At 51.5% G+C, this 24,717-nt stretch overlaps 4 protein-coding genes, 2 non-coding genes and 5 pseudogenes across 11 annotated transcripts; 3 read left to right on the forward strand and 8 right to left on the reverse strand.

The window, feature by feature from the left end:
• Positions 1–528: 528 nt before the first annotated feature.
• STEHIDRAFT_168492 (uncharacterized protein) lies at positions 529–5,156 on the reverse strand. Its single transcript, XM_007304148.1, has 2 exons — positions 4,726–5,156; positions 529–4,380 (listed from the first exon to the last, which is right to left on the reverse strand). The coding sequence occupies exons 1-2, from the start codon at positions 5,058–5,060 to the stop codon at positions 1,371–1,373; spliced, it is 3,345 nt and encodes a 1,114-aa protein (XP_007304210.1). The 5' UTR covers positions 5,061–5,156; the 3' UTR covers positions 529–1,370.
• Positions 5,157–7,097: 1,941 nt separating this feature from the next.
• Positions 7,098–7,208, reverse strand: STEHIDRAFT_t160 (annotated as a pseudogene). Its single transcript has one exon. The product of its transcript is annotated as a tRNA-OTHER (tRNA).
• A 228-nt stretch (positions 7,209–7,436) lies between these two features.
• Positions 7,437–7,546, reverse strand: STEHIDRAFT_t159 (annotated as a pseudogene). Its single transcript has one exon. The product of its transcript is annotated as a tRNA-OTHER (tRNA).
• Positions 7,547–7,766: 220 nt separating this feature from the next.
• STEHIDRAFT_t158 lies at positions 7,767–7,874 on the reverse strand (annotated as a pseudogene). The gene has a single exon. The product of its transcript is annotated as a tRNA-OTHER (tRNA).
• Positions 7,875–8,134: 260 nt separating this feature from the next.
• Positions 8,135–8,250, reverse strand: STEHIDRAFT_t157. The gene has a single exon. It is a non-coding gene; the product is annotated as a tRNA-Ile (tRNA).
• Positions 8,251–8,449: 199 nt separating this feature from the next.
• Positions 8,450–8,565, reverse strand: STEHIDRAFT_t156 (annotated as a pseudogene). Its single transcript has one exon. The product of its transcript is annotated as a tRNA-OTHER (tRNA).
• A 278-nt stretch (positions 8,566–8,843) lies between these two features.
• STEHIDRAFT_t155 lies at positions 8,844–8,953 on the reverse strand (annotated as a pseudogene). Its single transcript has one exon. The product of its transcript is annotated as a tRNA-OTHER (tRNA).
• A 611-nt stretch (positions 8,954–9,564) lies between these two features.
• STEHIDRAFT_t154 lies at positions 9,565–9,652 on the reverse strand. The gene has a single exon. It is a non-coding gene; the product is annotated as a tRNA-Ala (tRNA).
• A 272-nt stretch (positions 9,653–9,924) lies between these two features.
• Positions 9,925–13,299, forward strand: STEHIDRAFT_168493 (SET domain-containing protein; the record flags this gene model as incomplete). Its single annotated transcript, XM_007304149.1, has 15 exons — positions 9,925–10,599; positions 10,683–10,818; positions 10,896–11,056; positions 11,117–11,238; positions 11,313–11,426; positions 11,503–11,608; positions 11,689–11,844; positions 11,942–12,086; positions 12,189–12,250; positions 12,312–12,364; positions 12,432–12,510; positions 12,582–12,636; positions 12,718–12,848; positions 12,930–12,971; positions 13,046–13,299. Coding segments are annotated over 15 exons (2,291 nt in total), but the record flags the coding sequence as incomplete, so codon positions are not given.
• Positions 13,300–13,580: 281 nt separating this feature from the next.
• On the forward strand, positions 13,581–16,864 carry STEHIDRAFT_111008 (uncharacterized protein; the record flags this gene model as incomplete). Its single annotated transcript, XM_007304150.1, has 16 exons — positions 13,581–14,295; positions 14,362–14,497; positions 14,558–14,724; positions 14,761–14,909; positions 14,977–15,090; positions 15,164–15,269; positions 15,391–15,533; positions 15,594–15,729; positions 15,820–15,866; positions 15,967–15,987; positions 16,061–16,139; positions 16,220–16,271; positions 16,333–16,397; positions 16,440–16,469; positions 16,537–16,578; positions 16,635–16,864. The coding sequence occupies 16 exons, from the start codon at positions 13,581–13,583 to the stop codon at positions 16,862–16,864; spliced, it is 2,232 nt and encodes a 743-aa protein (XP_007304212.1).
• Positions 16,865–20,677: 3,813 nt separating this feature from the next.
• On the forward strand, positions 20,678–23,323 carry STEHIDRAFT_121439 (uncharacterized protein). The gene is made up of 2 exons (XM_007304151.1): positions 20,678–22,147; positions 22,211–23,323. The coding sequence occupies exons 1-2, from the start codon at positions 20,884–20,886 to the stop codon at positions 23,101–23,103; spliced, it is 2,157 nt and encodes a 718-aa protein (XP_007304213.1). The 5' UTR covers positions 20,678–20,883; the 3' UTR covers positions 23,104–23,323.
• The last annotated feature ends 1,394 nt before the right edge of the window (positions 23,324–24,717 follow it).

Below are 24,717 nucleotides of genomic sequence, written 5' to 3' on the forward strand. Positions count from 1 at the left end.
TAGGTTATACCAAAATTCATCAAAACAATGAGTTAATACCACAACAACCCTTCATTTTGATCTTTTATGTTATGGGAAAGGTATTAAATAAATCATTTTTAAATCATTTAAATATTCGAGGGGGGGGGAGGGGGGTAAGGCCTTAAACGCGGAAGGTAAGATCCGGTAAGGAATTTTACGCGTGCCACCCCCTTGCGGCGTACATACCCATGCTTTTCCCAACGGTGCGCAAAGTATGCGATATCGCAGAATATAGAGACTGGCATTGGCATGCGATTAGAGAGCGTGAAATCCGCGAGAATCTAAACTCGGAGATTGGAGCGAAACTCGATTGAGTTTCGCTCCACGGGCACGAGCGCTCACCACTGAGTTTGGAGTCTCAACCGTTCCAGTCTCGGCTTTTGAGTTTCGATTTTGGGCGATTTCACGCTCTCTATTGCAAGTAAATATGCGAACAAGACAGATAAGTGGACAAAACCAGCGAGATGACTCTGTGCAGAGTCTGTGATGCAAACAGGATGCGTGCGTGCGTGGAGGATCTAAACCATGCCGATGCCGTTGCCATGCTGTGTAAATACGAACACTGTGATAACAGAAAAGGGGAAAGAAAGAAAAGACAGACACAGAGTAAGGAGAGTTTAACTATGCGGCACATGCATGCGTGCGTGCGATCAGACAGGGAGTGTAAGTAGTGCTCACAAGGGATCAAGGATCAAGAATTGGGTCAAGAATCAGACAAGAGAAAAGAGACGGAGTAAGTCAGGATTAAAATGCGAGAAAAAGAATGTCAGGTGTTGAAGTCAGAGTCAGGGAAAGAGAGCACGAACTTAGACGAGTAGTTGCGTAGGATCGAGCAGTCAGATAGATAGGCAGATAGGCAGAGAGTATGAGATGATACGAGAGAGTGTGAGAGAGATGAAGATAAAGAGATCCTATATACTGTGGTGTGCGTCGTGCGTTGTAAGCCGGGCAGTGCAATGAAATGTATGCATGGAACGCATAGCGATGTGTGGATCGGTCAAGATGAAATGCTGAATGTATGCGAGTCAAGAAAACGAAGAAAAAGTCAGGGATCGTGTGTGGTTGGGCCGGGACTGCGAGGGAAAGAGAAAAGAAAAGACTATCATACATATCTAAAAATGAATATCACGGACGATGAACGATGAGCGAGAAACAGGGTAAAAGAAAAAGAGAAAACCAAAGCGAGCCGAGCCAAGAAACACACGGCGATAAAAAGAAGACACAACCAAGCCAAAACACAGCCCATCCGATCGACACTCCCTCCGGCTAACGACCCACCACGCCGTCACCGCAAGTCGTCCTCCAAGCGAGCCCCTGGGTCGACCACAAGAGCACGGGAGGCTTAAACGCTAAACCCCCACCCTCCCCTTCCATACCCTCCCACCCATCGTCCCGCTCTTACTCTCCGCGCCGACTATCCCGCCCATGCCCATACTGAACCTTCCTCTCGGCGGTGGTCCCCGGATGACATTCTTCGCTACTGGTGGCTCGATGGGCTGGGACTCTGACTGTGGCTGGTGCTGTGGCTGGCAGTGGGATTTATCTTCCGAAGTGGCGGACTGGTCGGCGGGGATGGCGGTTGGAGGTAGGGAAGAGGGATGTGAACGAGTCGGTGACGACAGGGACGCCTTCGTCAAAGTCTTTGACCTCCCTCTCCATTCCTCGGCCGCCTCGTCTGCCTCATCGATCAAGAACTCAAGTTCGCCTTCGCCTTCCGATTCCACCTCTTTCACATGCACCTCCGCCTCATCATGCCTCCCCTCCTCCTCCTTCTCCTTCTCCCCCCTGCTCTTACCCTCGTCCTCCTCCTCCGTTTCCAGTTGCAGCTCCGGATTCGAATTCGAACCCTCCTTCACCATATGCATCTCCTCCAAATCCACATCCACCGAATACTCCGTATGCGAATCCCACTCTCCCCCCTCTCCCTCTCCCCCTTTCACCGAATAATCCGTATGCGAATCATCCCCGTCCCCGTCCCCGTCCCCATCCGTCTCGCTATCACTGCCCCGCTGCTGCAGGGGCGAAGTCGACACGCGTAACTTCGAAGGGAGGCGTAACATCATCGGCCTGCCCGCCTTCGAGGTGGAGGTGGAGGTGGAGGACGTGGAGGGCAAAGCACTAAGATCCAAAGCCGATATATCTCGACTCGGGGGTAAACTCGAACTCGCGCCTTCGCCGATGCGAGCTTTGAGGATGACACTGATACTGCCGAGGCCTTCGTCTGCTGCGTTCGTGATGTCGAGGGAGTCTGCTTCGTTCGTGATGTCGAGGGAGGTTGCTTCGTTGGGGATGGAGAGCGAGGCGGCCTCGTTCGTGATGTCGAAGGAGTCTGCCTCGTTCGTGATGTCGAGGGAGGCGGCCTCATTGGCGATTGCGAGGGAGTCTGCCTCGTTGGTGATTGCGAGGGAGTCTGCCTCATTGGCGATTGCGAGGGAGTCTGCTTCGTTATGGATGGCAAGGGAGTCGGCCTCGTGAAGCTCGAACGGCGACGGCACAGGCTCTGGCGACTCCAGCGCTCTCAATCGCAGTCCGAGTCGTCCCACCGTATTCTCTCTCTGCGCATCCTCCTCGTGACGTGGCGGGTTGATCGGGGGACTGGTACTCGAACTGGAGGAGCTGGAACTGGAACTGGAACTAACGATGTCCACTGAGCTGGAACGGGCGGCAGGCTTAAAGTTGGAGGTAGTGGAGAAAGCCCGCCTCGGCGAAACCTCCCTGGACCCCTCCATCGACACCGAAACCGAAGCCTCCCTCGAGCCTCGTCTACTCGAACTCCATGACGAACATTCGCCGATACCCTCGATCTCGATCTCGATTTCTGGTTCCTCATCTTCCTCTTCCTCCTCGTCTTCTTCCTCTTCTTGTGGTTCCTCTTCTTCGTAATGTGGTGGATGTTGTGGGTGGTGTTCAGCATCATCGCCACCAAGATGCGCATTGACCGCATCGAGATCGAAGCCCATGTTCATGTTCGACGGGGGCGCGTCCCCGAGATCGATCTCGCTCAACTCTCCATCCGCATCCGCATCCGCGTCCCCTCTCTCCGAAGGCGACACAGAAGTCGAAGCCCCAAATTCGAGCGATAACGCAGACCCAACCGTAATCGGCGTCACACCCACACCCGCACTCATACCAGTCCCCTGAGCCAAACAAGTCGGCGTCGCCTCCGCCTCCGCCTCCTCCTTCTCCTTCGACGCTGATGCTGTTTGTAGCGGTAAAGAACCTTGTTCTTTCCTCTGATGTGGCAAAGGGATGGAGAAATAGGAGAATGCGGTCGGGTCTGTACGTTGCTGTCGTCCGGAGGTGGAGGAGGAAGTGGAAGTGGAAGTGGAAGTGTTAGCAGAGGTCGAAGAATCTTCGCATGGCGTGACCACTATCGCGATCTCTGACTGCTTCTCCTCCTCCTCCTCAGTCTCAGACTCATGTGCGAGACTCGCGCCCTTCCCCCCACCTAAAGGCGTCGACTCCGGCGTCGGCAATCCAGTCCCTGCGTCTTTCTCCCCTCCTCCTCCTCCTCCTCCTCCTCCTCCTCCTTCTTTCTGCTTGTCCGCACCGTCCGCGCCCTCAACTCCACTACTCTCGTCCAACAACGCCACGAACTGGAATTTCGGCTTCTCCCTCCCTTGTGCTCTTTGTCTCGCCAGTCCAGGCGGGGGCCACAGGTTCGAGCCTTGGATCTTGGGCGGGCCGAGATTCGAACCTTGGATCTTGGGCGGGCCGAGATTCGATCCCTGAATCCTAGGCGGCCCCGGTGGAGGTGCGGATGATTGAGGTGCAGGAGGAGAGAGAGGCGGCGTATGTGGTGGTGAAGGCGTTTGTGGATGCGATTGCGCTTGTGTAGGATTGGAAGCGTACCCCCCAAAACCGGACGCAGCCATCCTAGAAGCGAGGGACGACTTCTGTTGTGGCTGCGATTGTGTAGGTGTGGGCGGAGACCTCGAATACGAAACTGAAGAAGGATACGGCGGTATTGACGGAGCCGGCGGTGGTGGTGGTGTTGAATACGGCGGATAACACCTCGTAGCGAGGGGCGAGGGGCCTTTCGTGCTAGCTCCGACACCTAGGGCGTGGTTATGGCGAGATGGGGAGCCGGGGGGACTGTGTACGGGCGAGACGTCCCTTGAACTATCTCTTGAGGAGAGTGGCGAACCCGTATGCGACGATGCAGCTGAACTCGTCTGCGAAGGTAAAGGCGAATGCACAGTCGCAGGCGTAGTCGACGAAGGTAAGAGCGGAACGAGACCTATAGGCACGTGACGGAGGTATTGGGGGCGGTTGGGGCGGGAGGCGGGGAGGAAGGGGTCTGGGGTTTGTTGGGCGCGCGGGAGGGAGAATTGGATTTGTTTGAGTTCGAGGAGGTCTCTGTGGGCGTGCAAGTGGAGTGGGGAGAGGGAGGAGAGGAGAGAGGAGAGAGAAGGTGCAAGGTGAGCGGAGATGATATAGATGGAGAGATGAGGAACGGAGAAGGAGGAGAGAGATAATTATATTCGATGACGAGCGACGGGTCGTGTGACTGAAGTATCAGGTCATGGATGCCGTCGACGTTCGCAGACGGTCAGACGCTGTGGCACACGACATGGGGCAGAGGCCGAACGAACGGCGTCCGGACGATGATCCGACCGCATGTTTCAACCGACGCAGCGAATGCACAACTCCCCATTGCACAAAACAAATCCACAAAACAAATGATAGAAAGAAAACACTGACTGATAGTTCAACCTAGGCGTGACCTCCGCAGGCGACCTATCCCACTCGTCCGCAACAAACACCTCGTTCGACCCCTCCTCGCAAAATTTCACGCTCTTCCTCCCACAGCCCACTGATGACGATGCGCTGTCGCATCGCTGCAACGACGGCGTCGCGGCCGGCGAGGGCTCCTTGGACGATACATGGGAATCGGAAGGCGACGTCGACGACGATGTGGGCGAAGGCAGCTGCTGCTCGTTGTTGTGCTCGTGCACGCGAGCAGAGATGGAGTGAGCCAAGGGTGGGATGAGCGGTGGCGGACTTGGCGGTGGCGTGCGCTTCAAACAGCTTCGCATCGTTCCTTCGTTCGTCGTCGTGGACGTCCTCGCCTGTGAGTGTGTGTGTATGTACTGTCGTGTAAGGGAAGGGGATAAGTAGCAGCTGCTGTCTAGGAATGTTTGAGTTCTTGCTGTGCGTGGGGCCTCTGCGTTTCGTGCCCAAGGCCTAAATCACTCGATTGGCTCAGCGGATCGGGCTCCCCCGGGTCGTTCCGTCATTCCGCCTCGGGCGATGATTGGTCGTCAGGCTCCGACCTTGCGCGCTTGATGCGCCGTCCAATTAGCGGCGTGCCTCGATCGCGCCTCGACATCAACTCGACCTCGCCACCTCGCCTTTTACGCGTGTACGTCGATGTGGCCCTCAACGTCGTCCCCTCGAGGCCAACTTGGATCGTCCTCGAGGATGATTTTCTGCTGTTTTATTGTGCGACTCCATACAATGAGAGCGCCGAAACGACGTTATCGCGCCTCCAACAACCCATCCAAAGCCGCTCCTCCCACCACTCCTCATTACTCTCTTCTTCTCCCCACCTTCCAATCTCCTCTTCTACTCTCCCCGGCTACCTAATCTTCCCCATGCCATCCAATCTTCCCCATCACTGCAGAAAATCCAGCGCCAAGTCTCTGGCCAAGCAAGGGTCCGGTAACTCAATCAACACTCATCGATGATTCAAAGCGTCTCCCTTTCGATGGTCAGATGACCCGGATCAAGGGGCGTTACGTCCCGACGAGATATGCAAGACACATCAGGATGCAAGACACGCGCGAGTTCGAGGACCCACTGTGTCAAGTCTTTTTGCATGTTTGGTTTCACTTACTGTGTCGGGTCCTTCTGCATGTTTGGTCTCATTCGGATCATGCATCATGCTAAACGGCTTGCCATTGCTCTTGCCCTGTTCTGCTCTCGTCTCATCTCGTCAATTCCTGCCAGTACTAGTTCAACCTCTCAGTCTCGGGTCTTGAGCTTATCCTAGTACTCTATCTGACCATGCTACCCCGTTACACAACCGGGCTACTCATCGCTCCTCTCTCTCTTCTCGCTCGTTCACGTCCGTCCATCGCGAGACAATATTAATAAGCTCTGATATGGCCCGTCTCCTAACACTTCCCGGCCTGTACTCACATGGACGTCGATTAAGTAGTGACTTGATATCCCCTGGGCTAACTTACCTCCGATCGACAATTAAAATCCCTCAGTCTGGTGTGTCTATTTTCTCAGGCGGACACGCCGACGCCAGCGTCTGGTGTGTCGATTTTCTCAGGCCGTTCGCACGACACGGACACGCCGACGCCAGCGCATAATCAACTCACTGGAATCTGCAGCAAGCTGCAAGCTTCAACCTCTTCCTTTGCCTCTGCCTGCCTCTATAAATCTCCGCGTTATCTCCGCCGATATACACACGAGATGAACGAGCCGGTCCGGTACTGTATAGGCATGGAAACTCGCTCGCCTTTGTATCATAATCATAATCATATCATCTCTCATCCGGGTGTGAGTCTCTCATTCCGAGTCTCTCAGGTTCAGGATTTCGTGCTTTCGCGGTTTGAGGGCTCCGATCACAAGTATCTGCAAAACGCGAAAGAGCCTCAAGCCAGTTCCATATCCGAGTCGTTGCGCTGTAAGTACTGTATACGGTGCATCTCGTTCAACTTCCCCTGTCTGTGATTCTCAGTCTGAGAGTAAATACCTCGCACCAGCCTAAGGTGCATGTCGCTCTTGTCAACTAGTACGGTCTCGGGTCTATCTGCTTAGGACCTAGGTGCTGTAGAACGCAGAACACTGCGGTTGTGTAGGAACGCCACGGTGTCCCCGAAGGTTGAAGCTTCAAGCTTGAAGGGTGAATTGCCGTATCGTCGTCCCTTTCCTGTGGACTCGAATGGCCGTCTGAATCTCATGGCCCTCCTGTGCTGTGGTAGCGTTATTGAAACCCTCCTCCGAATATGTCGTGATGTAGCGCTATGCTGCTACACTCACCACTATCGCTGTTTCTCTGCCTATTTCGAGTTGCTGTCGATGCAGACAAAAAAGAGTCTGCTATACAGGCAAATTCATCAGGGACACGTCCGGACTCGAACCGCATGCTTTTCGCAGATAGTAACATTATAAAGCAGACGAGAAAGATGTCTATATTGTGCGAATGTGTTAACCAGGTACACCACATGCCCGTAACTAGCTCTCATACGCACATTTTCGATCCAGTGTTCTTTCCCGACTCCTTTGTGAGCTGTGGACCGACCGACCGAGTGAGTTCTTGAGTGGCGCCACACGAACATACTCACGCCACTCACTTGGACTCGTCCTGACTTACCAGTATCTTTCCTTCTCTGCCGATTAGTATCGATGTAGACGAAACAAAACAAAACAAAACAAAGCTGACTTTGCCATTCTAACATGGGACATGTCCGGACTCGAACCGGATACTTTCGCGGATGGCAACATCATAGAAACGCGAGAGGAAATGTTGATATTGTGCGAATGTGTTAGCCAGATACACCACATGCCCGTAACTAGCTCTCATACGTACATTTTCGATCCAGTGTTCTTTCCCGGCTCCTTTGTGAGCTGTGGACCGACCGACCGAGTGAGTTCTCGAATGGCCCGCACGAACATACTCACGTCACTCACTTGGACTCGTCCTGACTTACCAGTATCTTTCCTTCTCTGCCGATTAGTATCGAGGTAGACGAAACAAAACAAAAAAGCTGACTTTGCGATTCTAACATGGGACACGTCCGGGATCGAACCGGATGCGTTTCGCAGATGTCGACATCATAATCTGGACAAATGAAATGATATTGTGCGAACGTGTTGACCAGATACACCACATGCCCGTACGAGCCTTCATCCGTACTTCTTTTATCCAATGTTCTTTAATTTGTTCCTTTGTGGGGTGCGCTTTTGAGTGGCACCGCACGAACATACTCACGCCTCTGGAGCTGGTTGTGCCATTGACAACCAAATGTTAATGCCGTCAAATGACAGCGTTCAGCAGGACGATATTTGAGTGTTCTCTCGCTCAGTGGTGTTGTTGAGAATCTGGAAAGGATTGAGATTATCCGGACAGAAAAGGATTATGGCCGCCGTTGGCCAGTGGACATGTCCGGACTCGAACCGGATACTTTCGCGGATGGCAACATCATAAAATGGTGAGGCGGAAGAGAGATTTACATATTGTGCGAACGTGTTAACCAGATACACCACATGCCCGTACAAGCCTTCATCCGTACTTCATTTATCCAGTGTTCTTTAATTTGTTCCTTTGTGGGGTGCGCTTTTGAGTGGCACCGCACGAACATACTCACGCCACTCAAATTGAGCCCATCAAGACTTACCAGCCTTGATGTCTCCGTGTTGATTCGAAGATGATGTAGATAAGACAAAAAAGCTGACTTTGCGATTTTGACATGGGACATGTCCGGACTCGAACCGGATACTTTCGCGGATGGCAACATCATAAAATGGTGAGGCGGAAGAGAGATTTACATATTGTGCGAACGTGTTAACCAGATACACCACATGCCCGTACAAGCCTTCATCCGTACTTCTTTTATCTAGTGTTCTTTAATTTGTTCCTTCGTGGGGTGCGCTTTTGCCAGTGAGTGGCACCGCACGAACATACTCACGCCACTCAAATTGAGCCCATCACGACTTACCAGCCTTGATGTCTCCGTGTTGATTCGAAGCTGATATAGATAAGACAAAAAAGCTGACTTTGCGATTTTGACATGGGACACACTATTTCTGCACCGATTGATATCGATGTAAAGACACAATAAAAAACCAAACTGTACATTGTGTACAGGACACGTCCGGAATCGAACCGGATACTTTCGCAGATGGCAACATCATAGAAACGCGAGAGGAAATGTTGATATTGTGCGAATGTGTTAGCCAGGTACACCACATGTCCGCACATATACCAAGACATACCTTTTTACTCACCCACTAGTCTTCGCTCCTTTGTGAGCTCGGAGCGGTGGACCGACCGAGTAAGCTCCTGAATGTCTCCGCGCGAACGTACCTACGCCACTCACTTGAGCCAGGCCTGACTTGCCGCTGTCGACGTTTCTGTACCGATTAGTATCGATGCAGAACAAAGAAAATGTCGTGCACACCGAGCAACAGGACATATCCGGGATTGAACCGGATGCTTTTCGCGTATGGTTTGGGGCACATTGGGCGAATGTGTTAACCAGATACAGGGCCCATTTTGTACCCCGAATAAACTTACCTTACCTTACCTTACCTTACCTTACCTTACCACATGTCCGTACCTCTACCCAGACATACCTTTTTATGGACTGCGAATCGCTCCTTTGTGAGCTATTGACCGAGTGGCACCGCACGAACATACTCACGCCACACAAGCTGGTTGTGCCATCGATGACCATATGTCAATGCTGTTGAATAACAGAACTCAGCAAAGTTCTGTGTGAGTTATCTCTCGGTTAGTGGCGTTGTTGAGAATCTAGAAAGGACTGAGATTATCCGCAGAGAAAAACATGCCAACTACTATGCACGTAGACATGTCCGGAATCGAACCAGATGCCTTTCGCTAGCGTCACGAAGACCGCTGAGCGAAGGTAGTAACCAAATACACTACACGCCCTTGAGGTGGAGGTAGAGAGCATGGCACAAGATCGGAGAAGCAAAAAGATTGAAGACGCGTCAGCACGCCACTCGCAATCAACCGAGCGGAGAATATTCCGAGAAACCGGCGCACGGCGAACTTTATCTCGGGCTTTCTTTCTTTCGCGTCAACCACCACCGCCACCCACATCACCATTTCCAATTGTATTGTTTCGTCTGTTTCCCCGCCTCTCCCTCCCTCTCCCTCCCTCTCCCACTCGCGGCTTCCGTTCTCGTTTGGCTTGGTGTTCGTGATGAGTCGTCCTCAGCCTGGTCGAGCTCCTATCACGATCGACTTGACGGACTATGACTTCGGCGACGACGAATCGCACGAGGGAGTCATTTCTCCTCGTGACGCCACTGCCAACAAGGAGGTCATATACGTAGACGTCTCGCCCGAGCCTCCGGATACGCGAACCATAGTGCTCGATGTCTATCAAGAGGTCTGGGACGAGTATCGCAAGTGGAAATATCACTGGAGCGCACTACTTGTTCGGGATCTTCGTCATGTTGATGTTTCTGAGAGTGCTCCGGCGAGTGCGTCGCTGGAGGGAGAACTTGTTGATTCGAGCTCGGATGGTGATGATGGTTATGATTTTTCGAGGGCGTCTGCTCCTTCGAATATCACCTTCGTCTGCGCGACTCCTGTGAATGCTCAGGCTGGTCCATCCACCACCATTACCACCATGTCCCACAAGATCCTCGACACAGCGACCACTCGCCTTCCACCAGACACAGACACGGACCCGGTCTACGAATCTTATCAGCCCACGAACGTCAACATATCCGTCTCCGTCCCGAAAGCCCGGGATTACATGCCAGACTTCATCCCGTATGCGGATGAAGAAGGCTTCGATCAGGAAAAATATCTGGAGCAGTTTGGTGGCGGGTCTGCGTGGGAGGAAGAAGAGATGGAGGACCCGGATGGTGAGATTTCTTCTTCTTTTTTCTGTTCGCTTGTCAGTCGTGCTGGAAGTAAAGGTCAAAATTTAATGCTGATAGATAGATAGTCATCGAGATACAGCTCGAGACCGTGAGGAGGTTGTATTATAGAAACAAGCTGTCGCTCGAAGATATTGAGAAGACGGAAGTTCTGCCGCCCTTACGGACGCGCGGATCTGGTGTGTTGTGGAAAGCGAAGAGGAAGTAAGTCCTTTTCTTTTCGAACACATCATCTTCAATCATGTTTGACACGTGTAGAGCTACTCTAATGGCGTTTTCAGAGATCTTCTTCATTGGCCAAACTCGGCTCAAGATCTTCCTCCAGCAGAGGCTCTCTTTGAGACCGCATTTCCTTTGCGCGGCATACATGATGAAAGTTCGGTAAGACAGGTTTACTTCTGTCCACACCCGAACTGTATAGACATGGCTTGTCCTACACATCGTACGTGTTTCAGCCATTTTCCAATAATCACATATTCTTTGACCATTACGCCGTACACAGATCAACAATTCTCCAATATCGGTCGACCACCTCGTCCGACTATGTCTAGTGTGGCACTTCAGACAAGCAGAGGCAAGCCTTGTGGAGAGCGGTGCTTTCGTCGTGCTATGGAGAATGTGCAGGTATATACCTGTTACATCATTGAACAACGATATTCTCTCAACATAAAGCTGATATCTATCAACTTGGCACTCAGGACTTGATCCGCTGGACAGAAATCGAGCTCACCGATCTCGCTGATGTCCTCCGTGTCTTTCCGGATGGTATCCCGTGTGATCTCGCTAGGATGGTGCGCAAACCATGTGCTGAGGTGTGTTTTTGCAAGCAGGATTGTCTGTTCTTCCATGCGCTCGGTAATACCTGACTCCCCTTAAACGACAATATAGGTTTTCTTCCAACGACGCGAGCTCATTCCAGATTCAAGCATCCAAAACCTCGAAGGACGTGCTGCTCCTGCCCGTGCTTCCGCAACAGGTCGAGAATTGGAGTTTGGTCCGTGCATCTTCATCAACTCTTTCGATTCCAAGTTCCTGTGATATTTTTGCCGTACTGACTTAGTCGATTGCGCGTAGTTGATGACCTCAAGGGGATTACGGAGGCGGAGGGACACAAGGGCTATGTCCGAGTGCCGCCGTGTAATCACCCTGGCGAGCACTGCGATACGGCCAGGTGCTCTTGTTTCAAGGAGAAGCAGCACTGTGTGACTATGTGTCAGTGTATTAACGATTGTAAGCCCTCCGACCCTTGTACCACGTTCTCATATGAAGATCGAACGGCCGTTAATGACTGTGTCTGACCCCCTTATCTCGGTGTGATGTTATACAGGCGAACGACGATACCCTGCGTGCGATTGTAACCCTCTGAAGATGAGGTCGAAGACGCGGATTTGTTGGCATAATTCAAAGTGTCAGTGTCGACTGGAGAAGAGGGAATGTGATCCCAGGAGATGTGTGTGTTGTACTACTAAAGTGTGCGTATCACGTCTCGTTTCCTGAATCGTGCACGTATTTCAAGCTTACGATGTTTCCTGCATTCCATGATGTTATGTGTACGGTATAATCTTTTGGAATAGAGATGAGCACGGTGAGAGATCAGCGAGAAAGAATAAGGGCAAGTCGAAGGAGAAGAAAGAAGGTACGTATCATCGCTTGCTCTCGCGATGGATAACGTGAGTGGACTCATGCGAGTGCAGCAGATGTTACGATGCGCCAATGCTCGAACATGAGCATTCAACAGGGAGATGAAGTGGTAAGCTCTCACAAGGACGTCTCGTTGACCCGGCTCGTTATGCTCATTGTCATCTGTTGGCGGATAGAAACTCGAAGTGAGGAAGGGAAAGGTCGGATTCGGGGCCTTTGCGACAACGGCACTCGTCCCGAAGGATTATATCGGCGGTATGTATACCTTTCTTCCTGATTCTCAACGCTAGTGCTGATGATTGATGGGTCATGGTCGGGCACTGTAGAATATGTAGGCGAACTTCGGAGCGATTCCGACGAGGAAGATGTAGATCCCTTCAAGTAGGTTTTCCATTTCCCCTCACTTACAAAGCATCCACATCCTCCATCGCTGGGTCGAGGCTTACATAGTCGTTGGTTCAGTATGTTACGACTGTACACCCACCGGAATTACCTCTTTGGACTGAACGATATCTGGGTCGTGGATGGGACACGAGCTGGAAACGACATCAGATTTATTAATCATGGGAAGGACGGGAACGTTGAGGCTGCAGGTACGTACCGGTTCATCTCATGCGTTCCATCGAGCGTAGAGTGTTTCTTTGGTTCTGACAAACGATCTCCCCTTTTTTCAGTCATCCTCGTGAACGGGGATCCTCGCATCGGCATTTGGGCAAGTACGTACTACTCTCAGCCATTTCCTTATTACTCCCTCATATGATCTACGTTTCTGACATTATCTCGTCTAAAGCGAAATATATCGGCGCGGGAGAAGAGATACTGCTGAACTATGGAGAGGAGTATTGGACGGCTGGGGACGCCCCAGGTTCTGAATCCGAATCTGAAGAGTACGAAGAAGAAAGGGTCAGCCAACGCAAGGTTCCCAGAGCGAATGACAGAGAAGAGCATGCGACAGCACATAACAATGAGCGGTTTGAAGAGGATGAAGAATGGGAAGGTGATTATGAGGACGATGGCGAGTATGACCCCAGCGAGGAAGATTGATACTTACGCCGATGATCGCTGTTCGTGAATAACTCTTTATACTTATGATAAAGTTAATGTACATGTACCAAAGCGAGCCGAGATCGTCATTTATATCTCTTCAGTCAGTAACGGAGGTTCCAGCCATTTTTGAGTCATTTGTGCGTTCAGCCAGATTCTATTCCTGTGGCGCGGAGCCAAACGAGACCAAACAAACACGCGCGGTTCAAGCGCGGTGAACTTGCGTTCTCCTTTCCTCTCAACCACCACAACCAAACTACTACGCACCTTTCGATCCCTACATGAGCACCACACCAAGGGCTCGCAGTAACGCACCTATCGACCTCACGCTCGATGACTTGGATGACGATGACAGCACGCTCGTGTTTGATGCCCACTGGCATGATGACGACCCACCGGCATCTACTTCAGACACCCAATCTAAGCCATCTAACGAGCAGCTAGTTCGTGATATTCTTGAAGAGGTCTGGGAAGACTTCATCATAAATTGGAAGAAGTACCACAATCTGCTAGTTGTGGGGAGTCTAAAAGACCCCCATGAGTTCTGTACCAATGACGAGAATGATTCACTCACTGCATCTCATGACGACTGTAACGACGACGACGACGACACGTGTCTATCGAGCTCAGATACCGATGATGCTATGGATCTTGTGGATGCTCATACTCCTCACAAACCTCATGGTGCCCACGTTCGCTTCGCTGATGCGACGCGAAAAATAAATATATACACCGAGTCCACTACAGGCGCTGGTCCTTCGACCGTCACAATCGAACCCATTCGTACTATAACACTCCCAGTCGACACATCAAACGATCCCTCCTTCGAGGCTTTCCAGCCGGCGAATGTTTGTATCGGAGTTGACATACCCGCCACAGTGGATTATATACCTGATTTCATACCGTACGCAGATGAGGAGGAGTTTGATCAGGAGGAATACTTGAAGCAGTACAAAGAGTTTGGTTGGCAGGATATGGATAGGAATGATCCCGACCGTACGCCTTTTGTCTCCACTTTCTTTTGGAGCACTATATCGCTGATGCTAAGCTGCTGTGAATTAGTAATCGAGGTCTACCTTGAGACCGTTCGCAGGCTTTATTATGGACACACCCTCTCATTGGAAGATATCGAGAAGACAGAACTTCTGCCCCAGCTCCGTACGCCTAAGTCTGGCATTTTGCGGAAAGCGGCCCGAAAGTACGTTGCTCGATCCGTCGTTATAGGCAGCGTTATACTGAGATACACTTCATTTCTCAGGGACCTCATTCAGTGGCCAAATGGCAGGACCACCGGTTACCTTCCACCTGTTAGCGAACTCTTCAAAATCGCTTTTCCGGTCCCCGAAGTACGGAGCAAGGCCGCAATGAAACAGCCTGCTTTCTGCCCTCACCCCAACTGCCTAGATGTCGCTTGTCCAACCCATCGTACGTTCCGTTCCGGATTTTCTTGTTTCATACTAGTTCTCATGCGGAGTGATCCTGTAGATAAATTTTATGCAGGCATGGAACCTCGGCCCCGTCTCCCAACGATCTCAAGCATAAACTTTCAGGCAAGCAAAGGGAATGCTTGCGGCCAGCGATGCTTCCGCCATGCTATGGATACGACAGAAGTACGTCATTCTCCTCTGTTGCGCCGATATGCTATCGTGAATAACACTCGCTATGGATGTGTCTAAGGAATTGGTACACTGGCAGGAAGATGATGTCAATGACTTGTCGGAGATACTCAGAGTTTTCCCTGACGCTACCCCTTGTGACCTAGCGATAATGGTCCACAAGCCGTGCATGGAGGTACGTCGGTGTCTGTCTTCAATCTGCGTAGCATTGCTGTCTATGCACACATGAACATTCAATTTTTGTCCAGGTTTTCTTTCAACGTCGAATCCTTATACCAGACTCGTCCATACGAGACCTTGAAGGACGGCCAGTTCCAGCTACCTCTTCAATATTTGGTCGAAAGCCGAGATTCCGTACGTGATTCGAATCATTCACGGCCAACTCCTCACTAATGGACCTGTTTTCCGAGTAGAGGACGATATAGCGTATGCTCACAATAAATATATCAGGTATTCTGTCTTTCTGGCCGTTCAGATATTTTGCGTGTTGATGGGCTACTGGGCATTCTTCAAGGGTTCCGCCTTGCGACCATCCCGGGGAACACTGTAATACAGCCAAATGTGGTTGCTATGAGGCAGAACAGCATTGCATACGCATGTGCAAATGCATCGAAGATTGTCAGTCCTTGACACTCTTACGTCCTTGTCACATCGTTATTGACACCAGCTATAATCTAGGTGAACGACGCTTCAAACCTTGCAAATGTCATCCCCACAAGCGGAAAAGCAGGAGAAAAGTGTGTGACACAAACTCAACCTGTTCGTGCAGGGCCCACGGTAGAGAATGCGACCCGGAAAGATGTCGTTGTTGCCCGTAAGTCCATCTATCACGGTATTCTCGATTGCTGTCCCATCACTCGCATGAATTATGCTCATCTATCTGCCTTCAAAATTGGGTGTATAGAAATATACCGGAGCGCCCCAAAGGCAAGGGAAAGAAGGCGAACAAAAGTAGGCTCTGGGCCAGCTCGCTATTCGCCGTCTTCGACTGACGATGATTGTGTTGTCGGTTTGCATAGGACCGGACTTCAACCCTTGCCTGAACATGAAGATACAAGAAGGCATGGGTGCAGTACGTCACTTCCTTTGCCAGTACCCGCGCTCCCACGATGCGTCCTCTCTGACGCAATCCCCCTCATGCGCAGGACCTAGAGATTCGAGAGGGAACATGGGGATTTGGTGCATTTGCTACAACCAGGATACCGCGTAATGGTTATATCGGAGGTATGTCTTCCTAATCTGGTCTTCTCGAACCCGTAAACCTACCCTTGAGGTTCTCTGATGACTCGATGTTCTTCTTCTAGAGTACACAGGAGAACTTCGGAAAGAGCATGGTGGGGCAGAAGACCCCTGGAAGTGAGCTTAGTGTTATTTCACTACCCGAATTTTTGTGCTTATAGTGACCTCCGTTTGCTAGGCATGAACATGACTATAGGGATCGAAACTACCTCTTTGGAGTGAATGATCGGGATACCGTTGACGGTACGCGCGTGGGGAACGAACTACGCTTTATAAATCATGCAGACCCTCCGAATGCGAACGTCGACGCCCAATGTCAGTGAGTATCATGGTGTTGAAAGGCTGACGATCGAGAACTGATGTGGTCAATTGATGTTTATAGTAATCCTCGTAAATGGAGACCAGAGGATCTCTCTTACTGCTAGTAAGTGTGTCTAAATCAAATCATGCGAGACAGTTCTGATCGGTCATGATGTCCAGGCAAAGAAATCAAGCAAGGGCAAGAGCTCTTTTTGGACTATGGCAAAGACTATTGGCCGAAACTTGATGCAGCGGGTGATGTGAGCACGGCTACCGTAGGTGATGTGCATGGCGATCAAACAGACGAGGACTCTGAGGGTGGAGAGGAGTATATAGAGGAACGTATGGATGACGAAGAAGATGATGCGTATGTCCCGGATGAGCAGTCAGACGAAGAGTACCGTTTTTAGGCCGGGTGCGATGTTACGCCTGCCACTTTCTTTCTTGGAGGGCCCTCGATTAATTATTCTTGGGCCGAAGAGCTGCCCGCGTACTCACATCATTCTTTGCTACTTGTGTCGTGTTTTGTCTTGCTTTGTAATGCTTGAACCGTTGCTACCAAGTTGTATTTATTGTATCTCTTTCTTGGAGGTGTTTCAGTTGAAGTTTCGATTTGACTACCTGGTTCAACACGGTATAAAATGTAGAGAATGAGAGCACCGAACCGACTGGGTGGCTGGATCTACCTCGCGGGGGATCGGTGTCAGTCAGAACCGAGCTTCAATTTACAACCAGGCGAAGCCGTCGTATTTGGGTGGCATCTATCTGGTGTGGCGGTACCGTGCTCAAACGATGTCAGGAATCAGGATAAAACCTCGGAGAGGCTATCTGCTAGCTGCTACTCTCCAGCAGATGTAGAGGTGCAGCATTGGTGTTATCTGTCAAAAAGAAATAGATTCGGAGCGGCCGAGGATTGAGACCCCGTCGGTTCAGACACGCTGACTCCAGGCGGCCGTACCATGGAAGATACCCTCTGCCAGCTACAAGAACAATTGTGCCAGCATTTCCGTGAGCTATGCAAAGCTTCTTTTCCAGTTATACTGTGCATTAGAGCCTCGAATAAACTCTTGCAACCAGGGTGCTCACACTGAGCTCCACAGGCAGCGAGAGGATGTGCGCATTTAGAGCTAAGAACCTAGCAGCATCGATCCTGAGTCTTCAAATCGAAGTTCATGATCTGTCTCCATGGATCAATCCAGTCAACTTGAATCATGAAAGATTGAAGGGCAGAAGCGTGGTCCAGACTCTGAGGATTTGGAGAGGAGGCAGCGCACGATAATAGCGAGTTTGTGGAGCAACGCCACACGTGCAGTATGTGAGGCAATTATGCTCGTTATACTTTGCAATAAGTACGAAATTCCCGCTCGCGATCCGCACCGTGACAACTTCTACATAACTTTGAATCGCGCCCATCGTTGACTCGACCAACTAAGAGGGTGTGGCGCGGGGGAGCACTTAGGCTTCCTGTGATACACGTTCCCTCGGCAAAGAGAACTGTGTCCGATATTACCATAGCAGATACGGCGAACTAATATTCATATGTATCGGGATAAAGTGGTAGCCCGTAGAATAATATGCGCGGGAGGTCCTAGCACTGATGCCTCTCGACGCCGCAGCTCGGGTGGCGGGTGGAAATATTTCTATCATATACGAATACTACGTGATAGTAGTCGCCTCTCCCATGATATAATCCCGAGCCTGGAAGACAGACAGACAAGCATGAACGCCGTCTATCATCGCTGTCTGAAGGGACATAAAATCGCACATAACACGCCGTCGAAGACCGTCAACGATGCTGATGGCTGGCAGTCGCTGACCACGGTCACCATCGTGCCCGACATCCCCGTGGAGTGCACTTCCAAGTCATTGTGTCAAGTACGTCGGTCGTCCGATCGCGCTGTCCAAGTTACGATGGATTCGAGTTCCCATACTCCAGGCAAGATTCCGCGGTGATAACTCAAGAGAAAGCAACTTACGTACCTGAGCTAAACGTAGACATTGTCAGGATGAAGGACTCGAAAGGTGTGGGGAAGCCTAAGCTTGAATAAATACGTGATTTTTGTCCTGATCTATCCCAGGGGTCGAAGTCGAACGCACAAACGAAACGGGGTCGAGGAGCAGGAATTGATGCATGCGTTTGGTGTATGGTGTAGATACTATGCACTCGATGCGTACGCCGACAGAGGTTTTGAATCTAGAGCAGTGGAGCGACTTGTCTATAAATCCATCATCAATGTCAACTGCGTCCAGGAAGTGTAATTATGTCTGTCGAAGGCACAGGCACGATGCAAATCGTGGCACCATCTAATACTTAATGGGGAGGCAGTTGTCTCGAGACAAACCACGTGGAGACAAACCACGTGGCGGAAACGTGGCGGTTTATGTCCAAACAAGTAACTGTGTGGCGAACATTGCTGTGCCTCCAGTGTGGCTCCAAGACTCGTGCCTCAAAATAATTTCAATCTCTGTATATATTGCAGATGAAAGACGGGGAGCCAAACATCCCTGAATATTGGGACAAAATCCCTCGGGCATAGGAGTCAAACAGCTTCGAGCACGGGAGCGAAATACATTTCTGCCAACGGTGCACGGGGGCCAAACCATCAAAATACCTTCGGGCCGAAGTGCTTAACATTTCGTGGCGCATAAAACAACTGTGCATTTTGAGCACAGGAGCCAAAAGCCTTCGGGCATGGTTTGTGGTAGCGTAAAATTATCACACTCAGACATTTCGTTATCTATCAAAATATTGTCAAGCAGCCGTGCGGACGCACGGGCACATGCTAGTTACATTAATACCGCCTCTCCGCTTACTACGCCTCGGTATTGCGCTCTGGTTATCTGGAGATTCAATCATAAGTTAGAACAGCCCATGATAAGAAGGTCAGAAGCGACATTCTGCGGTCACTACACGGGATAACATACCACGCCGGCCCCAATGGGACAAAGCTCAAGCTGATGAACGTATTTAATTCACGTTGCTTTTCTTGGGTCAAGACGACGCACTTCGCGAGACAATTCGGGAGCGAGGAAGATGAGCCAATTTTAGACGAGAAAAATCGGGAGATATTAATGGGGCATGGATCTCCGTAAGGTCGTCCAGCTGGAGATGTTTATTGTGGCTTGGGAAAGGCCTTGCCGCGCTTGTCAACAAAGCCCAGAACAAGTAGCCCCGAGTCGTCAGATTGTATTGTGTAGTCATACACAGTCGACCGGGGGTCCGAAATTATGTCCGGCGTGTATCTGTCCCTGGGAAGAGTTGAAAAGTGACGCGGTATAAGTGAGGATCTATAGAGGCGTACCGTAAATGCCGGCGGCAATATTAGCAACGGCGTCTTAGCTTTCCTCAAACGAGATGTGGATTGAACTACCGGTAGAATAAGATCGAGAAGAACAAACATCACACTATTTGTGTTTGTGTGAGTGTTGGTGTAACCTGTACGTTACGATAAGTTGATTATGGAGCGGAAGAGACGTTCCAAAGATGGAAAAGTGCAGCGCCTTCAAGTTGACGAGGGTGGTGGCACTGCCGTCACAGAACTAAACGGTTAGGCGTCTCACATAACTGGATACTCCAAACGGTCTGCCATGTATATCGCACACCGAACCATGCATTAGAAAGTCCCTGTGTAGTAGACATCAGCATCTCGTCAGCGAGAGAGACTTGTAAGAAGAGTTCCACGCCGACTCGGGTGGAAAGCCACCCTCGAGTTGAGGACGTGAGCTTTGCGCAGTGCTCGTGAGACAGACTGGGGAACAGTAGTAAGACTCCATGACATCCATTAACCCAGACAGAAAGCTGAATTTGAGAAGAAGTAGCAGTGCCTGTGACTGCTGGGGAGGACCGCCCATTCAAGGTTACAGTGAAACTCAACGTGAACTTCGTCACCGTCCAGTTCGACATAAACAGAACAAAGAACACATTACTATGAGCAAGACGATCAAAGCAAGACGAGCGCCTTATCCATAGCGGTCTGCACAACATATCGAAGACGAGGTAACGAGAAGCTAACACAGACAAAGAATCTGTACTCTGAGGGTTGTCTGAGGGATCTGAGTCAGAAGAAAGACGGACACATCCGGCATCGGCCAGCCGCCGTCAGCCGCATGCGGCGCTCCATCCCGGGCGGTCCGTGCCCTCTTTCGTCCCCAACGTCGACGACGTTGAGCCTCTCTGAAAATCCTTCTTGATATTGTCGACAAAGAACAGAACAAAAAGACTAAAGTCCTTGTGCTCAGAACTCTTAACTTAGTTATCCCTCAGTCGCAATAAAGCTCACATCCATCGGGATCGGAATCACAAGCCTTTCGACTGGTGGACACCACGCAGCACCCTCATCGCTTCAGGAATCACTTTCGGATCCTTGGATATCCACCATACAAATATTAACACACTCAGCGATCATCTCTGGCCAACCTCTCTAGTAGCATGACCTTAGACAGCTCCCATTCGCCCTCCCCAAATATCAGTACTCGCACCAGTCCAGTCCCAGATTCAGGTCCAGGAATCATGTACAGATCTAATTCCCCCATCTTCGACGTCCCCGAATTCCCACCTCTTCGCCGAGTCAAACCGCTGCCAAAACGTCGTCGTACATCCCTAACCAACGAATCGAGTCCCACCCGGTCTGCCAACACATCTCTCCATGATCCATCTAACCCTGTGGCGGCTCATCTCGCGGCGAACGGGACTCATGGGATATTCACTCTCCCCGCACTACCACCCATATCGCCCGACGCCACGACGGAGGAGCTCATTGCGCATGCCGAAGAGCTCTCGGCCCAGATGGCGCTTCAGTCGTATTACATGCCTGTTTTAGGTGGTGTACAGGACTTTATCAAGAACGAGGCAGGCGGGATTATGGATCGTGTTACCGCCGACGCAAATGCGAACGGGAACGGATCCGCCATCCATTTCTCTGGTCAGTTCGGATATCTCGAAGGAGGCGATGTGGGCGAGGGGTTTGTAGGACTGGATGAGTTTCGAAGAGGTCTGAATGGCGGCGGTGGCGGCAGGGATGATGAGGATGATAGGGATGGCGATTACGTGGACCATCTCCCGCAGCGAGGAAACACCAAGAAACGCAAAGTCCCCGCCAACCTGTCCGGCTCACCTCGTGGTGCCGATTCTGTTGATGGACAATCTGGCGGTGAAGAAGATGGCCCCTCCGACCGCGGTATCCCTGTCGGTTTGCACCAGGATTCGGATTCTCCTGATGCCTTGAGATCTTCGGTGGATGATGGTGGTGGCGGTGGGTTAGGTGGAGGTGAAGGCGGTAAAGGGGTGGTATCGGCGCTTTTGAAGCAGGGGAGGATGCCGGGCGCGACGTTGGTCGGGTTACAGCACAAGGAGATGCTGAAGAGCAGGAAACGGCAGCTGGCTGCTGTATTGGGTGCTCTCACGCATGGGGACACTCTCGCTCTGGACCAGGCCCTTTCTGCACACTATCCTCTTCTCAAACCTTCGACGTCGTCTCTGGGAGCTTATGGTGGCGATTTAAAGGATGCAGGAACACGATTGCGTGGGGAGAGGGCGAGGGGGAGTCGTTTACGGACATTGAAGAGGAAGGCGAATGCTGCCCAGCGGTCTGCGGCTGCTCTCGCCCTGCAGGATGGTCGAGCCGACGGAGACGACGACGAAGAGAAGCTGCCACCTCCCGAGGGCGACTTCACCTTCAGTTGTCCGAGCAAGAGTAAGCATAATTCGACTTCTCTTCTTCTTTTGTTACAGCTGCCTTAATTTGCGGGCTCTTCAGCTTCGATCCGGCTCGTTGAGACTCGCAAGGAGGTGGCCGAGCTTCACGCACGCTTCGAGGCTGAATTATCACGACAAGCCGCCAAGGCAGCAGAGGCAGCCAAACAGGCGGCTGCAGCAGCAGCTGCCGCCGCCGCCCACGCGTCCAAGAAAGCCACTCGTGTTCAGCAGAAGGCGGCTCGTACTGGCAACAACACGAACAGTCAAGTCACCGCCACGCACCCGCCTCCTCGCCTCGAACAATTGACCGGGACGGGAGAACAGACCATTGGAGGTGGTGCGAAGGGAAGAGGGAAGAAGAAGAAACGGTCTGCGTTGGCGAACGCGTCGAACCCTCATCATCTAAGGAACTACGTTCCTTCGAGGTTACCGAACCAGGGCCAAACGAATGCCGCTCAAGCCCAAGCGAACGCGCAGAATTATGTTTCTCCACTCCCCCTTCGATTTCTTTCTGCTCAGGTCCCTCCTCGCCGTCGTGGTGGCAAGAAAGATCGGAGTCAGTCGCCACCATCGCAAGGCAAGAACGCAAAAGATAGAGAGGGGACACCGGTATCGCAGCTGGTAAACCCGATCGACGAATGGATCTGTCCGTTCTGCGAATATCAGCTGTTCTATGGTGATGATGCGTCGTACAGGAGAGCAGTGAGGAATCGGAAGAAGATATTGAAGAGAAGGCGACGAGCGAGGGAACGTGCGGCTGCGGCTGCGAGTGGGAATAGTGCACCGGCGGGAAGAGACAGGGGATCGGGTGGCGACGACGAAGAGGACGAAGAGTATGAGCCTGAGCCTGTGGCACCTGTTCCGACCTCGAAGCATGGTGCGAGCGGTAGAGGCAGGGCAGGTGGAGGAGTAGGCGATGGGGATGGAGGAGGCGAAGTTCATGCGGGGAGGTAGGGTCGGCACCACCTCAGTAGCTTCTACTATGTCAGGAGGCTTGCTGCATAATCTTTTCTTTCGCGTCCTTCTTCCTTTTCCGTATCCTTTCTGCTGTCTCTCTCCCCGTCGTTCGCTATTAGGTTCCGTCGCTTCTGACACGCATGCTTTGTCGTCTGTCGCTCATGCTCAAGCTCTCGTTTGGATTAATTTACACTCTCGCAATTCCTCCGTGGAGGCCCAGCTCATGGTTTGAGACCTCGGTGAACTCAGTAAGATGCCAAAAGGGGATGAAGAACTCTACGTTGTACCCGCATAGAACCTCGATGTGGTGCATGGCTGCGAGAGTTCAGGCTACCATCGTCTCCCTAATACCGACGTGCGCTATATGGCCCCACAAACATCCAGCATAACTTGATGGATCAAAATTGGTGAAGATTGTCAAGCTCTGTCTCCACAGCATCTTACTTCACTCGCCCGTGTTCACCATGAGGCTTTAAATTTGAGGCGCTCTGGGTTGGACTCGAGATCTTCCCTCTAAATTTGCTTGCTGTGGAATGGCAAATGAGCATGGGAGTGATGACGATCTTGTGAAAGTGCCGTAAACGGAGTGAAATGCGAGTCAATCAGAGGAAGTACGAGCTGCAATTGTGGAGACGCCGCAAGAACAGACCAAGACGCCGGGGCGCGGCACTGCACGCCACATCGCAGCCGCCTTGTTCCTTCTCTTGTCGTCTCTGCTTCTCTTCTGGTCCACCATTAGCCAGCATCGCTGTCTGGGGTAAGTTGCGCTCCACTCATACCTCTCGCAGTTTTGCATCAGCTTCCTAAATATCTGTGAACTCTTTGGCACATGCCGACGGGAAGGTATTTGTAGAGTTTTGTGGACAAACTCGCGTCGGACTTGGACTTCGGCTCGTTGCTTTAATTTGCAATTAGGCGGGACGTGATAACGGGCGTTCGCGTTCGGTAGCGTTGGGGTGAAGACCCTCAGCGCCAGCATCAGACCCAGCGAGCGAGCCAAGGGCCTGCCTAACGCGGCTGGCTGACCACTGCAGCGTGCAGCTCGCGAGGCGCCGAAGAGTCGAACCCGGGAACGGAGCGCACTGGATCCAGATATCCCCACTCGCCAACAGCCAAAGGACAAGGTTCGAGGTGAGCAATACATTCTGAGACATGACGCAGATTACATTTGGCAGCGCGACTCCGAGAGTGGAACATGCACAGTTGTCATCATGCAATGTGTTTCTGCTTTCTCCATCCCAAGCGGTTGACAAGACAGGATTGGACGAGGGCGGGGCTTAGACTCGGGAAGCCTTCCAGGGCTGCTTTTCTGGTTTTGGCTTTGGTGCCGATGTCTGACCCTGAATATCTCTCGCGCGATCGGTTCGCTGCAATGTCCTGGCACTGGGCACGACGTCGCTCTGCCTTTTGCCTTGCTTTCCCTTTCCCATTCAGTACGTTACGGCTGCACGGTTGTGCTCCTCTCGGCGTTCTAGCTCAATGAGCCAGTGAGCGAGTTCTTTCCAAAAACCGCGAGTTGCTGCCAACTGACTTCGCACACATCTTCTGTTTGCTGATCAATTCACTAAACGCAACGCTTCGACCGTAACTTCTCTTGAACTTTCGCTCGTC

The sequence above is a fragment of the Stereum hirsutum genome (assembly GCF_000264905.1).
Source record: "Stereum hirsutum FP-91666 SS1 unplaced genomic scaffold STEHIscaffold_7, whole genome shotgun sequence".
Classification (NCBI taxonomy): domain Eukaryota; kingdom Fungi; phylum Basidiomycota; class Agaricomycetes; order Russulales; family Stereaceae; genus Stereum; species Stereum hirsutum.

Coding starts and splice junctions, on each gene's coding strand:
- STEHIDRAFT_168492 (XM_007304148.1), bottom strand. CDS start 5,060: ATGCGAAGCTGTTTGAAGCGCACGCCACCGCCAAGTCCGCCACCGCTC. Junction 4,381..4,725: donor ACGCCTAGGTTGAACTATCA/GTCAGTGTTTTC, acceptor GCACGCCCACAG/AGACCTCCTCGAACTCAAAC.
- STEHIDRAFT_121439 (XM_007304151.1), top strand. CDS start 20,884: ATGACCTTAGACAGCTCCCATTCGCCCTCCCCAAATATCAGTACTCGC. Junction 22,148..22,210: donor CTTCAGTTGTCCGAGCAAGA/GTAAGCATAATT, acceptor CGGGCTCTTCAG/CTTCGATCCGGCTCGTTGAG.